Source organism: Gallinula chloropus (genome assembly GCF_964237585.1).
Source record: "Gallinula chloropus genome assembly, chromosome: 1".
NCBI lineage: Eukaryota > Metazoa > Chordata > Aves > Gruiformes > Rallidae > Gallinula > Gallinula chloropus.
This window is the reverse complement of record NC_140085.1, coordinates 1,298,431-1,316,167: the sequence shown is the minus strand read 5'-3', so window position 1 is coordinate 1,316,167 and position 17,737 is coordinate 1,298,431. Positions and strand designations below refer to the sequence as shown.

General features: G+C 52.8%; 1 protein-coding gene across 1 annotated transcript in view; it reads left to right on the top strand.

Annotated features, from left to right (window-relative positions):
• Nucleotides 1–17,737, top strand: part of NRF1 (nuclear respiratory factor 1) — a gene marked incomplete at its 5' end in the record, with an annotated part of 60,787 nt that overhangs the window by 27,828 nt on the left and 15,222 nt on the right. The window contains one exon of the mRNA XM_084280382.1: nucleotides 66–190. Coding sequence (XP_084136508.1) covers nucleotides 66–190 — 125 coding nt within the window. The remainder of the gene's footprint in view (nucleotides 1–65; nucleotides 191–17,737) is intronic.

Below are 17,737 nucleotides of genomic sequence, written 5' to 3'. Positions count from 1 at the left end.
CTACCAGACCACAATTCCTTCCTTGCTCATCCTAATTCTTCTTTCTCCTTTCCCTGTGCCTGCAGTGAAGCAGCAGCCCACGCAGTAGCCACGCTTGCTGAAGCCACTCTCCAAGGTGGAGGACAAATTGTCCTGTCCGGTGAAACTGCAGCAGCAGTAGGAGCACTTACTGGAGTCCAAGATGCAAATGGTAAGGCTGTTGGAAAGTTCTTTGTCCATTTTTTTTTGTTTGTTTCCTTTGCTCTTAGCTAGGAGCTTTTCCTCTCTTTTTTTTTTTAGCTTGAAAAGTCAGGTTTTTGCTAGTAGAATAGTTGTGACTGCAGATAGTTGTGAGTTAAAACCCAAGATGAGATGGTAGCACTAACCTCTTGTTTACTGCCACAGTGCTGGTGGTTCTGCTCTTCTCCTCCCTTCTGCCAGCTGGCATCTAACCTTCATTTTGGGTGGGAAATCTGCTCCTGACTCCCTGTCTGTACAGTGCTCAGGGAGGACAAAGCTTGGCCAACTAACGCCAGCTAGGCAGTGCCATAAGAAGCTCACCTCCCAAAACGCTTCGCTGCGAAGCTGCAGAGAGTATGACCAACGTTCTACTCTCTGCTCATTCCCTTCCTATCTCAAGGCTGTTTTTATTTCTATGCTTGGTGGCTGCTCTTGAGCAACTGCTGCTTTTCTGCTTGGGTGACACCTTCCAGTCATCGCTCGGCGGTCAGCCTGGGGTTGTCTGTCTCCTGCTTTATTTTCCCATCTTGCCACCATAGCCAATCACTTAGTTTTTAGGGATTCTCTGTAGCATTTCCCACCTATTATCCCAATGTCTGTTCTACCAAATCTGGACACTTTTTGCAGTTAACCAGTAGTGGGGAAAACAGTAGGTTCATACAAACTGGTTCAAGAGCCAATACTGGAACGTACTGGTGCTCATCCGCTGCCTCCAGTTGTGTTGTACTTCTGCCTGATGCCCTCACTGGACCTTTCCAAGTTCAGAGATGAAACTCCTGGGTTATTTCAGTGAAATGGAAAGGTTTGGGTCAAAACAACCTCTCAAAAAGCTCTGGGTGAGATGTTGTAAAGTGTCACCATGAGGATGGGGCTGTTTGGACTCGGATTGTGCAGCCGGGTGACGGAGTGATGACTTCTTACCTTGTGTGTAGAGCAGAAACCTGGTTGGCTGAGACCCTGAGACCATCCAGACCCTCATCTCATAGGGAATGGGCTTGTTTGGAAACGCTGATACTTAGTTTGTGGCAGTAAATAGGACGGTGGAGAGAAGAGTTTGTTTTACTCAGGGGTGTTGGACTCGGTGCCTCTTGCTGTGGAGTCAGCCAGCCTGAAGAGGGAGCAGGAATGAAGTGAAAGCCCTGTCCTCAGAGCTGGGAAAGCGTCTGATATTGAGAGGGAAGAGCAGAATTGCTTTCTATTCCACTTTGGGGATAAAAGGATGTGTGTATCAAAGGAAGGACCTGACCCTGGATGCTCAAAACCGGCCTCTAATCAGATTTATAAAAGCATGTTAGTGTCCTTTAGCAGGTCTGCACCCCCAACACCTCCTGGTCTGCTTCCAGAACACTTCCACAGTCTGGATTCCTCTGGATGCTTCCCCTAAACATCCCTCCTCCTCCACACCCCCTTCCTGAGTCACTCTACCCCTCTCACCCAGCATCAATACCAGGTTTAATGCAGGCTGGGCTTGTTGGTTTTTTTCCCTTTTCCTTTTATTTTTTTTAGCAGCAGAGCTGGAAATCAGATGGGATTTCAAGTGCATTAAAGGGAGAGACTGCAGCATCTTCCTCTGTGCAAACCCTCACCCTCAGCCCCTCTCCTTGTTTCCACTCTGCTTCGATTTGCTCTAATCTCCAGTGGTATTAAAGGGGAAGGGCTTTTGTCAGTGCTGGAGTCCTTGGAAGCACCATGCTGTTAGTTTGATTACGTAACCAGCTAATATATCTCCCTTAGGGATGGAGGGAGATGTGGGTATCCATTCCTGCTGTCTCTTGTCTGGGGATAGAGAGCAGATGGATTTTTCAGCGTTGGCACTGGCTGGGAGGATTTGTCTGCCTTCTCTGTACCCTGAAGCCAAGGGGGTGGGAGTGTGAGCATCCTCCTGGACACTGGTGCTCTGTTATTTGATCACAGAATCATAGGGGTTGGGAGGGACCTCAGGAGATCAGCGGGTCCAACCCCCCCCCCAAAATGATGCAGTGGGGACAAAAACTGCTCTGTGTGTCATCCTGTCAGGAGGAGATGAAACAGGGAGCGATCTGGTGCAGGAAGAGAGGGAGAATGACTGCCAGAGCCATAATGGCATTAACCAACAGATTCCCCCTGCTCACTATTGCTTGCAAAGTCTTAATTTGGGGCTATTTCCAAGAAACACTTCTCTCTAGGAATGCTTTTACCCTCTCTGGGTCATTGCTGAAGGATACCAATCCCTTCCTCACACCACTCTCCCTGGAAGGGACATAAATTTATCCCTACCTCATTGACAGGGGAAAAAGGAAACAGTAATTTAAGGAAATTGCTTGAGGTCAGGTGTGGTGTTTTATCCCTGATTTTAGCTGCCTGATGTCATTATTCTCTCTTAATTTTTGATGTTTCTCTCTTGATGTGGTTCTTTTCCCATCTGTTCTCTGAATAATCATCAAGAAGCAAGGCAGCTTTAAAGAGACAACTTCTGGATGTCTCAGAAGTGAGGGCTCACAGGGAGCAGGGACCCCAGGAGCGTGGCTGAACTGTGAAAGGGCTGTGGGTAATCTTGGGATCAGTTATGTTTCTAGCTGAGGGAAATGAGATCTCCTGCTCCTGGGCAGTGCCAAACTAGCTAAGTGTGCTGTGGTTTTCCTTGCTCCTCTGGAGCATCTGCTCTGAGTGGGGATGCTGGAACCCATGACCCCCATGGTTTGAGCCTCAGATGTTTCATTCTTAAGTGGCTGGAATTAAAGGGAAGTCATGTCCAAAGCAAGTGAAGGGGGTTGTGACAGCACTGAGTTCTGGAGTTAGCCAGGAACTGGGATTGCTGTGGGTAAGAGGAAACTGGGACCACTTTTGGTGTGTGCTGTGGGCAGCTCTGGGTGGTGGGTCAGTGCTGGAGCCATCCCAGGCAGCTGGGGCTGGAGGAGAGAAGCTCAGTCAGCGTTGGGAGGGAGAGGTGAGGGTGCCAGCCTGCAGCCTCGCTGGCTGGAGCATCCTCATGCTGCAGCCTTTTGTTTGCCATTGATCTGATCAAGGGGCTGGAAGGCAGCTCAGGCTACCAGCTTCCTGGCTTCCTCTTTAAATATTGATGAGGCTTTTTGCCTAAGCAGGGCTCAGCAGTGCACAGGGCTGCCTGGGAAGGGCAGAGCAGAATCCCTGCCCAGGGAAGCTCGGTGGAATGGCCACGGTGCTGTCACAAGCCTGGGGTTGTTGTGGTTCAACACAGTGTGTGGCATTGTGAAGGGCCAGTTTGAAGGTGAGAGGGGTGATATGCTCCAAGCTCCAGCTGGGCTTCCAAAACAGGGCATGGAAAGGGAAACAGTGGGAAGAGCTGGTGTTGGGAAGAGGAGTGGCACTGGAGGAGGTGAAGTCAAGCTGTGATCAGGGAATTGATGTGACAGACCTGAGCTATAGGTGCAGCCCAAGACCCAGGAGATCCTTGCTTGTCCACCTCAGTCCTCGTGTGCTGCAACTGCTGCTCTTCTTCCTGCCCCCAAAACCCATTTTACTGATGTATCTCCTCCCTGACCTGCTGGAGGGGCTCCTGGGAGCACAGATGTGGTGGCACAGCAGCCATACAGGTGGTGTGTGCTGGGAGGAACCTACAGCGAGTCTCACCCGTGCAACCCGGTTCCTGATACAACCAAGGGGAGCTGCGCCTACAGCTGGGGGTGAGCTGGGATTATCCAGTTGTGATGGAAGCCCTGGGAGAGCATTAGGATCCTGACGTGGGCAAAGAGGGATTAGCAAGCTCTCTGCTTTCGTAAACAGAGGAAACAAGGCGTCAGTACGGGAGCCAGAGCGTCTCCTCCAAGTCACTGTGGGATAAATGGCCAGCAGGGACAGGGAGGGGATTGTCCCTCTCTGCTCTGCCCTGTCAGGCCCCAGCTGGAGTCCTGTGTCCAGAGCTGGGGCCCCAGGACAAGGAAGATGTGGGGCTGTTGGCGAGGGGTCAGAGGAGCCATGAAGATGATCAGGGGGCTGGAGCTGCTCCCCTATGAAGAGAGGGTGAGGGAGCTGGGCTGGGTCAGCCTGGAGAAGAGAAGGCTGTGGGGGGACCTCATTGCACCTTCCAGTCCCTGAAGGGACCCCAGGAACAGGAGGGGAATGGGCTTGTTAAAGGGCAGAGACTGGCAGGACAAGGGGGCTGGAATGAAGCTGGAGGAGGGAAGGGGGAGATGAGATATCAGGGGGAAGTTTTTTGCAGAGAGAGTGGTGAGGGGCTGGAAGGGGCTGCCCAGAGAGGGGGTGGGTGCCCCGTCCCTGGAGGTGTTCAAAGCCAGGTTGGCTGGGGCCCTGGGCACCCTTGTGTAGCTCCAGGCCTGGAGGTTGGTGTCCCTGCCTGTGGTAGGGGGGTTGGAGCTCTGTGACCCTTGGGGTCCCTCCCAACCCAGCCCAGTCTATGATTGTATGATAAACAAGCCTATAGTGGTGTTTCAGGTGATGGGGAGCTCTCCCCATGGAAGAATCAGGATCAGGAGTGGTTTAAATGCTGCCAAGGCTTCAGTTTTGGGTGAGGCTGCTGAAATGAATAGGGTGTCAGGTGGACACCTGTCTCCACCCTATGCTGTGCAGATGGGAGATGGGGGAACCCTCCTCTCACAGCAGAGACACCTCCAGGCTTGGAGCTGCCCATCCAGCTCTGTTTACACTTTGAAAGTGTAACCAGAAGGGAAAGGCAGGAGTTGAGATCCTGTCCTCTGGGCTGTGTGTGTCTCCCAGAGAGCCTGAAAGCAGAGGGAGATCCCAGGGATGGGAACTGCCTGTTCCTGCTTTCAGATGCCTCGGGACAGGGAGGTGCTGCACACTGATCCGCTGGTAACTGGGGTAACTGGTGGCTTTTTTGCAGGACTTTAAAATAAAGAAGGGGGGAGACTGGGAGGCTGATGTGCTGCAATTATTGATTTTTAAAAGAAACAGGTCTCTTTTCCTGTTGGATCCCCTCCTTAGGGAAGATGGATCCAAATGAGTCACTAGCACCTTGGCAAAGTCCATATCCAAGCAGATAAGTAGGCAGGGAGGGAGGAGTTAAGTTTTTTCAAGTTTTTCATCCCAACCTGAAGGAGAAGTGAGGGAAATCACTTTTTCAGATGTGTTTCAGATGATGGGAGGAGAGGAGAGGCTGATGGCAGCCCGTGGGGAGAGCTGAAGTGTGTGTGTGTGTGTGTGTGTGTGTGTGTGAGTTCCTGGGTGCAGGAGCAGGGAGAGGTGTTTCCTAGAGTATGAATTGCTGTGGAGAAAGGAATTCCTGGCAGTGATGGGGCTGTGATGTGCTCTGAGCACAATGTGCTGGCACAAACCTTGGTTAAAATGACCTTCCTCTGTGTCACGTATGTGCAGTTCCCTGTGTGTGTCCTGTAGAGAGGGGGTACCCAGCTCCAGCACAGCCCTCTCTGCATCTGCACCCCTTCCATCTCCACACACCCCCAGTGTGGGTGGTGAGGACCATGCAGTGTTGAGATCATGGGACAGCAGCTGCAGGTTTGATGCCAGCAAGGTGCTGCTAGGTCATTCCCAGCCAAAGTATAGATTCCCAGGATATATTCCCTGGTATAGAAAGCCAGGGATCTCCTGGAGAGGGTCCAGAGGAGGGACAGAGATGATGAAAGGCCTGGAGCATCTCCCCTGTGAGGAAAGGCTGAGGGAGCTGGGGCTGTTCAGCCTGGAGAGAAGAAGCCCGAGAGGGGATCTGATCACTGGTTCTCAAGAGCTGAAGGGTGGGACCCAGGGGGCCATGGGCAGCCTCTGCTCAGTGTCTCTGGGGACAGGACAAGGGGCGATGGGCTCAAGTTGGAGCACAGGGAGTTCCCCCCCAATGTGGGGCAGAACTTCTTGCCAGTGAGGGTGAGGGAGCCCTGGGACAGGCTGCCCAGGGGGTGTGGAGTCTCCTTCTCTGGAGAGATTCCAGCCCCATCTGGACACCGACCTGTGTGACCTGTCCTAGGGACCCTGCTTTGGCAGGGGGTTGGACCCCATGATCTCTGGAGGTCCCTTCCCACCCCTACAGCTCTGTGACTGTGATTTCCCATTCCCGAGACCGCAGCTCCGTTAGCACAGAACCTTCCCACCACACTTTCCCCTCACTTTCAGGGCTTCCCTTACAGCTTTAACCCCATCCTGATGGCTCTCATGGCTTTTGCTCCTGTCCTACATTACTTCTGGGTGCTAATCTTGGGCAGCCCTGGCTGTGTGGTCAGCTCAGGCTGTCCTGACGCGGGGCTGTCATGGGCTTTGCTTTGACATCCTGGGACTGTTGACAAGGTGGCTGCTGCTGATGCTTAGGATTTGTCTGCCCACCAACTGGGGCTAAAAATAGTGACTCAGACAGCTCCCTCCCAGCCTGTGTCCATGGGCAGGTTTTCCCTACGTGTGGTGATACGTGGAGCTGGCATCACCCAACCCACCCGGCACGGTTTGTGTCTGAGCTGTTTGAGCAGGAGGTTGGAGCTGTTGGATGTCACAGCACTTGAGTGGTGCTGTTAGAGCTTCTTGAGCGGCCTCAGTGGAGCCACAGATTGGTTTGGATCTGGGTATGGTTTGGATTTTGGGGTAAGGAGGCTCACAGGCTCTGTTGTTCTATTTCCTTGGGGGGAAAATTGGTTTTATGTGAGGAGCATTTGGGATGTCCTGCAGGTCTCTCTCCATGGAGGACCTCAAGGAGAGCCTCATGGTGGGTGGCTTTGTGTCCTTGTTCTGTCCCCCAAGCCTCACATGAAGTCTACAGGCTCCTTTTTAGTTCCAAATACACCTTTGAGGATCACAAAGAGAGAAGGCAGCACCCTGGGGAGACACCAGGACTTACTCAGTTCCTTGATCTGTCACCATCCCCTAGAAGACTTTCCTCCTCAGCGTGCTTGTGGTGGTGTCAGGAGCACCCTAAAAGGAAAGCCAACTCCATTAGGGGCAGAGAGTCTCTGCTGAGCCCTTTGCTGTTCGATCACTTCCAGCCTTTCCTTGAATCCTGGTGGTTTCCCTGAGTTTCCACCCAATAAACGAGCCGTGCTCCTCTTGGCCTGATCCCCCAGCTTCTCAATGACCTCACGGCATCTCCAGCACCTCCCTTGCCCTCCCCATTTCCCCTCCCCTGGTGAGTTTTGACATCCATTCCTGTTATCAAGCAGTTGAGCCTTACAGGCTCTCCAGCTGTCACTGGTGCTGCTGTCCTGGTTTAAGCAGAGGCCATTTACCTTCCACGTGTCCTGAATTAGGGGAAATGGACAGGAGGGGCTGGGTCTCTTTAAAAATTAAAGCTGATTACGAGGCATTAACGTGACATTTAAAGAAATAGGCAGCAGCTCTCCTCTCTCAGCTAGGCTGCAATATGTTCCCTTTTGTTCTGGGCTGGAAGGGGAAGCAGGACTGGGGTCCACTCCAGGGTGGGCAGGATTCCTTCTTGAGCCATAAAGGAAATAGAAGTAAAACAGAGGAGCTGCCCAACGTCTGCTGTGGTATTTAAAGCAGTCCTGTCTTACCCACCCCCCCCCCCAAAGCAGTTCTGGTCCTACCCCCAAAGCAGTCCTGGTCTTTACCCTCCCAAAGCACTTCTGGCCTGACTACCCCCCAAAGCAGTTCTGGTCTTTACCCCCCCAAAGCAGTTCTGGTCTTTACCCCCCCAAAGCAGTTCTGGTCTTTATCCCACCAAAGCAGTTCTGGTCTTAACCCCCCAAAGCAGTTCTGCTCTTACCCTCCCCCCCCAAAAGCAGTACAGGTCTCACCCCACAAAAGCAGTTCTGGTCTCACCCCCCCTCCAAAGCAGTTCTGGTCTTTACCCTCCCAAAGCACTTCTGGCCTTACTACCCCCCAAAACAGTTCTGGTCTTACCCCTCCCAAAGCACTTCTGGTCGTTACCCCCCAAAAGCTGTTCTGGTCCTACCCCCAAAGCAGTTCTGGTCCTACCCCCAAAGCAGTCCTGGTCTTTCCCCCGCCAAAGCAGTTCTGGTCTCACCCCCCCAACAATTCTGGCCTTAACCCACCAAAGCAGTTCTGGTCTCACTAACCAAAGCAGTTCTGGTCTCACCCCCTCAAAGCAGTTCTGGTCTCACCCCCCAAAGCAGTTCTGGTCTCACCCCCCAAAGCAGTTCTGGTCTCACCCCCCAAAGCAGTTCTGGTCTCACCCCCCAAAGCACTTCTGGTCTCACCCCCCAAAGCACTTCTGGTCTCACCCCCCAAAGCACTTCTGGTCTCACCCCCCAAAGCAGTTCTGGTCTCACCCCCCAAAGCAGTTCTGGTCTCACCCCCCAAAGTAGTTCTGGTCTCACCCCCCAAAGCAGTTCTGGTCTCACCCCCCAAAGCAGTTCTGGTCTCACCCCCCAAAGCAGTTCTGGTCTCACCCCCCAAAGCAGTTCTGGTCTCACCCCCCAAAGCAGTCCTGGTCTCACCCCCCAAAGCACTTCTGGTCTCACTACCCAAAGCAGTTCAGGTCTCACCCCCCCCAAAGTAGTTCTGGTCTCACCCCCCAAAGTAGTTCTGGTCTCACCCCCCAAAGCAGTTCTGGTCTCACCCCCCAAAGCAGTCCTGGTCTCACCCCCCAAAGCACTTCTGGTCTCACTACCCAAAGCAGTTCAGGTCTCACCCCCCCCAAAGCAGTTCTGGTCTCACCCCCCAAAGCAGTCCTGGTCTCACCCCCCAAAGCACTTCTGGTCTCACTACCCAAAGCAGTTCTGGTCTCACCCCCCAAAGTAGTTCTGGTCTCACCCCCCAAAGCAGTTCTGGTCTCACCCCCCAAAGCAGTTCTGGTCTCACCCCCCAAAGCAGTCCTGGTCTCACCCCCCAAAGCACTTCTGGTCTTAACCCCCCAAAGCAGTTCTGGTCTCACCCCCCAAAGCAGTTCTGGTCTCACCCCCCAAAGCAGTTCAGGTCTCACCCCCCAAAGCAGTTCTGGTCTCACTACCCAAAGCGATTCTGTGCAGCCTGCTTGAGGTGACCCTGCTCTGGCAGGGGTTGGGCTGGATGATCTCCAGAGCTCCCTGCCAACCCCCATCATTCTGTGCAATGGTTGACCTGAGATCTTCAGGGCTGAGATGTGGCTTCTTCCTGCGTGGAAGGATGAAAACAAGAACCTGTTGGATGGGGAAGGTGCTGTTCCCACCATGCCTACCTGCAGCATGGCTTTGGACTGGGCTCAAAGATGGGTTTAAGGAAGGAGACTGGGTCAGTGTCCTTCCTTATGGAGATGTGTTTCAACAGGGCCTTCGTTGCATGGCTCTCCTGCTTCTCTCCTGCAGCTGTGACCCTGGTTTATCATTGTGTAGGGCTGTTCCTTTCCCAAGATTCCCAACTTTGAACTTCCTTCCCATGGTGCCTCTTCAGCACGGAACAGCAAGTCGTTGCTCCTGCTGGGAATGCTCTAAATTATGGTGCTGCTTGGCCAGGAATTCATTCTGGTTCTGGGGTGGGTTTGTGGCCCATTTATCTGGTGTGTTTGTATGGTATTTATCCAGGCTTCTGCATCTTCATCTCCCAGTCTCCCAGTAGGCCACAGAGCTTCAGAAGGAGCTGCTCAGTGCAGGACCCTTACTGAGGAGAGGCCAAGGCTTTTTGTGGGTGAAGTGATACATGTGGCATCTCTTTGTTTCCTCTGGGTCTTGTTTTCTCCATCTCCCAACAGACTTTTCCTGTGACTTTATTCTTCCCAGTGCTCATGTTAAATTCCAGTGCCCAACAACTTGGCTTTGAGAGCCCAGTTCCTGAGGTGCTGAGCTTGGTTGGTCCCCTTCTGCTAACACCCCTGAATGTGGGTGTCCAGGCATGACAGGGTGCATGGCTCTTGGCTCGCTGGGTGGCTGGAGATCACCTTGGGCTCTGGGAGAAGGTATGTTCTTCCTGATGAATGTGTATGGTGATGGGGATGGGCAGCTCTGCTCAACTCCAGGCTTGCTGTCAGCCAAGATGAGCAGGAGGAGGAGAAGGAAGGACATCTTTATGGAGTACAGCTCTTGTTTTAATTGATGTGTGATTAAGAAGTGTGTAGGGTTTGGTTTGAGAGAAGGGTAGGGATTTCTGTTGATTGGGGAGGGGGGGTTATCTCCCTAATGTATGTCATAGAATCATCAAGGTTGGAAAACACCTTCAAGATCATCAAGTCCAACCACCATAACCTCTAAACCATCTCCTGAATCGCCTTGTCTACCTGTTTCTTGAACACCCACAGGGACAGTGACTCCACCACCTTCCTGAGCAGCCTGGTCCAACGCTTCACCACTCTTCTGGTGAAGAAATTTCTCCTAATTTCCAATCTGAATCTCTCTTGGCCCCACTTGAACCCTTTCTCTCTTGTCCTGTCACTAGTTTCTGGCAAGAAGAGGCCTGAACCCTGACTGGAAACCCTGGATATTTGAGAAGGACTGGTTACAGCAGAGCTGTAGTCACCAGCACTGGGTATCCCAATCCTTTGGTGAGCTTTCATCTCAGAGATGAGGTTGAGTATGTGTGGGAAAGGAATGGCAACCAGCATACTCACCATGGTCCTCTACATACATCTGGGAGCACAGAACTGGGTAGACAAAACATTTCCTTGCCTGCCACTGTTTCCAGTCCCAAGAATCGAGATGGGAAGGGATGGAGATGGTTGTACAGTGTGTCTATGAGCAGATCTGGTTTGTGCCACCCTCTGGGGGTGGGTGCTTTGGCCCCAAGTTGGGGTAGGGAGGTGCTTTCCTGACAAGCTGCACCTCTTTGGTGTGGTGCTGGTTTATTTATAGCTCTTGGCCTGAAGGGAAGAGGCACAAGTGGAGCAAGCAAAGCAGCTCCATGCAGCTGCCAAGCTCTGTATCACCCCAGCCAGTGAGTCATTGTTCCAGGTCTCCTTCCCCACAACTGACCTAACCCAGATCAGAGGCTCTGTTGGCAGAGCTCTACCAACAGAGCTTCTTCATGGGGCTCCTGGTGCCTTTGCAAGCAGGGTGGTGGTACCCATGAAAGGACCACAGGTGATGTCCCACTGGGGAAGGTGGGTTTTTGCCATCTCTGCTGGACATGTGTAGGTTGGTAGAGCTCAGCACTGGGTCTGATTTAACAAGGGCAAGTGAGGGTCTGGCATCTGGGGAAGAACAACCCCAGGGACCAGTATAGGCTGGGAACTGGGCTGTGGGAGAGCAGGGTAGGGGAGAGGGACCTGGGGGACAGCAGGGTGACCGTGACCAGCAATGTGCCCTCCTGGCCAAGAAGGCCAATGGCATCCTGGGGTGTGTTAGAAGGGGGGTGGTTAGGAGGTGAAGAGAGGTCCTTCTCCCCCTCTGCTCTGCCCTGGTGAGACCACCCCTGGAATATTGTGTCCAGTTCTGGGCCCCTCAGCTCAAGAAGGACACAGAACTCCTTGGAAGAGCCCAGTGCAGGATCACCAAGACCTCACCCCTTCCTTGTGAGGAGAGGCTGAGGGAGCTGAGGCTCTTGAGCCTGGAGAAGAGGAGACTGAGGGGTGAGCTCGTTAATGTTTATCAGTATGTAAAGGGTGAGAGTCAGGAGGCCAGAGCCAGGCTCTGCTCAGGGATGGCAGCAACAGGACAAGGGGCAATGGGGGCAAGCTGGAGCAGAGGAAGTTCCATGGGAATATAAGGAGGAACTTTGTCACTGTGAGGGTGACAGAGCCCTGGGACAGGCTGCCCAGAGAGGGTGTGGAATCTCCTCCTCTGGAGACATTCAAACCCCATGGTCCTGGATGCATTCCTGTGGGATTTAGTCTGGGTGATCCTGCTCTGGCAGGGGGGGTGGACTAGATGAGCTTTCAAGGTCCCTTCCAGCTCCCAATGCTCTGGGATTCTGTGAGCCCTGTAAGTGTTGATCTGGCTGGATGGTAGATGAAGCCAGGATGGAAACCAGCCTCTGCTTTGCTGCTCCTTTCTCAGTGCTCCCAGGAAGAAGTTCACGTGTGATGGATTCTGCCCATAATAATTTACTGAGACCTATGCTGAGCATGTGGCAGCCCACCCCCACCTTGACTTTTTTGAGCCCTGTGAGGTGTTGGGTATTGTAGACCACCTCTGGAAGACCCCAAATTAAAGGTCCCAGCTCCCCCTCCTTTCACCCTGGCACAGTGAGCTGCTTTCTGGAGCAGAGCAAGACTTGAGTTGTAGGGTACCACTTCTGCAGCCAATCCCAGCTGACCCCTTGCTGCCTGGGGTGGGGTAGGATGGGCAGTGGTCCCTGTTGTGGAGCAGCTGTAGCATCTTTCAGTGGGGATTTTAGCTGCTTAGAGGAATAACATCCCCTTGTCCTCATCTATGTAGTGCTGGGTGAGTGCTGTCACCACAGAGCTGGGGATGTCACTGCTGGTGTTCTACCTGCACCAGGCCTCTGTTACCCCTTCCACCACCCAAGGGCTTGGGGAATTGAGAGGAGCAGCCTGTGATTACACTGAATCAGGGCAGATGGAGAGGGGCTTTCTAATTTCCTCCCCCCCTCCTCTCCCCAAGCAGAACTGGGCTGCAATCTGCTGTTTCATGACAGCGGGGGCACGGTTCTTCCCTTCCCTAGGAGGTATTCTCACAGCTACAAGCTGGGCTGGATCAGGCCACCCTCTCCCTGCTGTAGCCTGGAGAAGTGTGGAAAATATTAGCTGGGTTTTGAATGGCTGGAGGCTCAGCTGACCCCACAGGGCAGTTGGGGAGCTCCAGGCTCTTAATGGCTGTCAGTGGGCGGAGGGTGCAATCTGATCCAAATGGGAAGCTGGCTGAAATCCCAGCAAGCTGTTGTCACTGTGCCAGGCATCTTACCAAATGAGATGGGGTTTGGGAACTCTTCCCTCCCTCCAGTAATCAAACCAGGTGCTAGAGAGAGGGAAGGGTTCCCAAACCCCACCTCATTTGGGTGCTGGAGGGAGGGAAGAGTTCCCAAACCCCGTTTGGTTAAGGTGCCTCACACAGTGAGGCCCACTAGAAGGAGGAATACCACATAAGATGAGCTGGGTGTTCCCCAAATCCAGAGTTTCTCTCTTGAGGAACCTCACAGCCTTTGTATTAGACCAAAGTTTCTTCCTCCTTGTGCTCTTTCTATCATCAGCATCACCCTCTTCCTCTCCATGCTCCTCTTCAGACTGCGCGTTCCCGCTTGTGTGGAGACATTTCCAAACTGCTCCAGGTGCTCTTTGACTATCTTATTTTCTTTTCTCCTTAAAAACCCACCCCAAATCACACTCTGCCCCCTTTGAAAACAGCCTGAGCTGCTTTCTTAGCGGGCTCTGACCTCTTGAGTTCCCCCTCTTGCTTTTTCTTCTGAGCATGTCTCGAGGATCATTCTGGGGCTGTCTTTATCCTCTCCATTGGATCTCTGGAGCAGGGACTGATTTTTTAAAGCCTAAAAGCACAACTCCATCTGTCTTCTGCCTCTGGGGCATAGTAAAGAGCCCCCATCCTGTGACCACTGTGCCTGTGGGCGATCTCACTCACGGAGATGCTTTCATCAGCCACCGGCCCAGCCTGTGGCAGAATGATGATGGTTTTAATTCCTTTTCCCAGGTGGCTGCTCTGCACCCTCAGGATTCTATCTTTCCAAGTAAAACTCTTTCCTCTTCATCCACCTGGAGGTTCAGCTGTTAGACTGTGGGTTTGGAGAGGGCAGCGTTTCCTCCTCCTGTGGGATTGAGTCCTTTATACCTTGAGGCGTCAACAGGTTGCGCTGACGGCCTGGGGTGATGTGACAACCAACTTGACCTCCTTTGGCTGGTGATACTTGTGTGGCCTTGTCCAAAAGGTTTATGTGCCCACAGGTGAGGGCATCCCACCAGGAAGAGAAGGTAAATTTGTCGCTGTAAGGACCGTTCCAGCCTTCCAGCACCTTGATTGCAGCCTGATAAATGGACAGCGGGAGACTAACCCCAAGGGATGTCCCTCCTCTCCGCTCTCACTGGGTGAGTCCTAAAGACAGCTAGGCAGAGGCCTTGAAGGTAAAGCTGTTTTGCACTGCCCTCTGACCAGTTCTGAAACTCTTTCCTTATCTCCTGGCATTCCTCTGGGAAGTAGAGCACGACAGAGGGTGGTACATTTGTCCTGGGAGGCCCCTGTCTCCCAGTGACCTTCTCAGCTGGTGAAGACAGCTTGGCTTTGCCGTAAAGCAGCTCATGTGACAGTGGTAATCCGCAGCTAGTCAACATCTGTGCACAAAGATTGCAGGGGAATCGTCCTATTTTCCCTGCCCTGCAGACCCTGGCAGCCCAACACACCAGAGCAGGGCTGTGGCATCCTTGTGTTGCAGGAGGTTGTCATCTCCTTGGGTCTACAAGCCCATCAGCAGGTTGGTATGTTTGAAGCACGCGGGCGTTTTTGAGTTGATGGGAAGCTGTGAAATAGGTTCAAGGAGAGGAAAAAAAAGCAGTTGCTCCTGAAGTAGTTTCCTCTGAATCCTTTGCTCAAACTGGAGGTGGCGTTTCTAAGCTGGAATTTGACTTGTTCCTCCCTCCTTTGCCCTTAAGCTATTCCCTGACATGAAAAAATTCGCTGTATGATGGTTCACATGGAGCCTCTTCTGCTCCAGGGACCCTCATTCTCTGGTGAACTTCTTGCCATCTGCCCCTGGAAAGTTAAAGTCTCCCCTGTAGAAGACACAGACTCTGAGCAGGGAAAAACTGAGGGAATGCTACCTTGGAATTGGTGTTAAAATTAATCATGGTATTATATTTGATTCCCATATTGAACATAGCAACCTTTCCAGCCCTGGGGGTTGGCTTCTTTATTGCCACAGATCCCTGAATTTCCTCAACTCTGTTTTTCCCCCCATGATTTTAAACTTCAAAACCTCCTGTGTGTCTGAAGGGCTGTTGGGTAAACAGGAGCTGGTGCTGATGGGTGGGAGGAGCTGATGACAGCTAAAGCAGGCAGCTTTAACTGAGATCCAGCCTCATGCAGGGCAAATTTCTCTCCCATCCTTCTGGGAAGAAGATGCCTTCCATCAAGTAGGCAGCAGTTACTTCATGCCCATATAATCTCTCCTTTCCACAGAATCACCAGGTTGGAAAAGCCCTTTAAGATCATTGAGTCCAACTGTTTCTGTTCTGTGCTAAACCAGCTCCCTGAGCACCTCATCTCCCCTCTGTTAAACACCCCCAGGGCTGGGGACTCAGCCCCCTCCCTGGGCAGCCTGTGCCACAGCCCCACAACCCTGCCAGGGAAGAACTTTGCCCTCCCAGCTGAGCTGACCCTGCCCTGGGGCAGCTTGAGCCCATTGCCCCTTGGTCCATCTCCTGGTCCCTGGCTGCAGAGACCATCGCCCACCTCTCTGCACCCTCCTGGCAGGGCAGGGGAGGTGGGGAGAAGGGCTCCCCTCAGCCTCCTCTTCTCCAGGCTCAACACCCCCAGCTCCCTCAGCTGCTCCTCAGAGGATTTGCCCTCCAGCCCCTTCCCCAGCCTGGTTGCCCTTCTCTGCACTCGCTCCAGGACCCCCATGTCCTTCTTTCTGGTGCTGAGGAGCCCAGAACTGGACCCAGCACTCCAGCTGCAGCCTCCCCAGTGCCCAGCCCAGGGGCACAATCCCCTCCTCAGACCTACTGGCCACGCTGGGTGTGATACAAGCCAGGATGCCCTTGGCCTTCCTGGCTACCTGGGCACACTGCTGGCTCATATACAGCCTGCAGCACCCAATACCCCCAGGTCCTTCTCCCAGCAGCTCTCCAGTCACTCTGCCTCCAGCCTGTATCGCTGCTGGGGGTTGTCACGTCCCATGTGCAGCACTCCACACTTGGCCTTGTTAAACGTCATCCCATTGGTCCCAGCAAGTTCAACTGGTCCCTACCAGTTCCTCCAGAGACCACTAACAGCGTGCTGGTGGCTTCATTAAAGTTGTCCACCAGTCATCCCACACTTCACATGAGCAACGGACCCGCCCTCAGCAGCAGCCATCTGTCACCGCAGCCCGATGACAGATTTGAACGTGAGACCTCACAGTGAAAGGCTCTCTGCTCTATTCCCCTGAGCCAGCTGATCTCTTCCCTTCCACCCTTTCTCATCATCAACCCCCCCCCACCCCAAGTCAAGGGAAAACCAGCTTTGTACTCCTGAGCATCAGGGGACTCTAATCGGTGCGTGCGCGACAGGACCGCTGCGTTTAAGTGGGGAGCGTGGAGCTAATGGAAGCTGAGTTTTATTGCTGGCATAAATATCATGTGCTGAGCCCTTTGAAGTCACAGGGATCAGCATCTGGGAGTGTTTGGGATATCTATGAATGATCCTTGGCCCATGGTTGTTTCCTGCTGCTCTAACCCCCAAATACCTTACGGTGTCCTCAGCCAAATCTTCTTGGTGGTTCCTTGTACGTTTTCTTTGCATTTCCAAATAGGAGTTAAGTGGTAAGAGGTTTGAAGTCCCACCACAAATTAGCAAGCCTCAGACTTGGATGGGTTTTAGGTTTTCTGCTTGTTTGTTGCCATCAGAGTTGTTCTCTCTCTCTTGCTTCTGGTCTGGATGGACCTGTGGTCTGAACCAGAGGAGCCTGCGAACAGGACTCCAGTCTGGATCCCAGAACATCAGGAGTTGGAAGGGACCTCAAAAGCTCATCCAGTCCAACCCCCCTGCCAGAGTAGGATAACCCAGACTAAATCATGCCAGAAAATCACCTGCAGCACTTGCAAAGCAGGAGGGGTTCTTCTGCTCTTCTCAGTCTTGGGAAACCCTTTCCAACCTGTTCTGTCCTGCCCCGGGAAGCGACAGGACAGGCTGTTACACAAGCAGCTGCTTGATGCCTCTTGTCCATGCACCACAAGTCTCCCTTTGCAGAGCCTGGGGTGAGACCCACAGGGAGAAAACACCTGCACAACTCCTAATTTCTGTAAAATGAAGGATCATTCTCTCCCCCTGTGCCCATCATTGCCTTCTCTTGGTGTGTGGAGAAGCTTCCTACCACCCAGCCTGCGACGTGCACGCGTTGGGTGCCTTCAGTCACCAGACCAGAGTCCAAGCCATGAGGGCTTTATTTTAATTTTTCCTTTTTAATCAACAGATGTGCAGAGTTTAAAAGGGGAGGAATCTGCCAGAGGCAGTAGCATACCAAGAATAAATACTCCTGGGTGAGAGAGAGAGAGGTAGGAACCCATCCCACCTGCCGCGCAGCTCAGGCAGCAGAAGACATTGAGGGTACAGAAAAAAAGAGAGAAGAGGAATGTGGACTGTAAAAACTTGCTCTTTGCCACCATGTGTTCCATGTTTGAGAGGTGTATTTGCTGTGATTTATTGCTGACCCCATGGGGATGGGCCAGGTCCTGCACGGCGTGAATGTGCTGAGCAGGTCAACCTTGTGCTATAGAGAAGACCGCAGTGTGGTGATGCTTAACACCATCACAACAGAGGTGTGTGCTGCTTTGTAGCTGCTTTAGAGCTGGATTTGAAGGGTATGCTTTGAAGAAAAGAAAAAGAGGACCCCAAGAGTGTGCATCAAGCTGGTTTTTCCCCCAAGGATATAAAGAAGAGTGCTCACCTGCTTGTAGCTAGTGCAGGAACTAGCCTAAGGTAAGGCTCCAGCACAGACACTGCAGTTGTAGCTTTCCATATCATAGAATCATAGACTGGTCTGGGTTGGAAGGGACACCAAGGATCACAGAGCTCCAACCTCCCTGCCACAGGCAGGG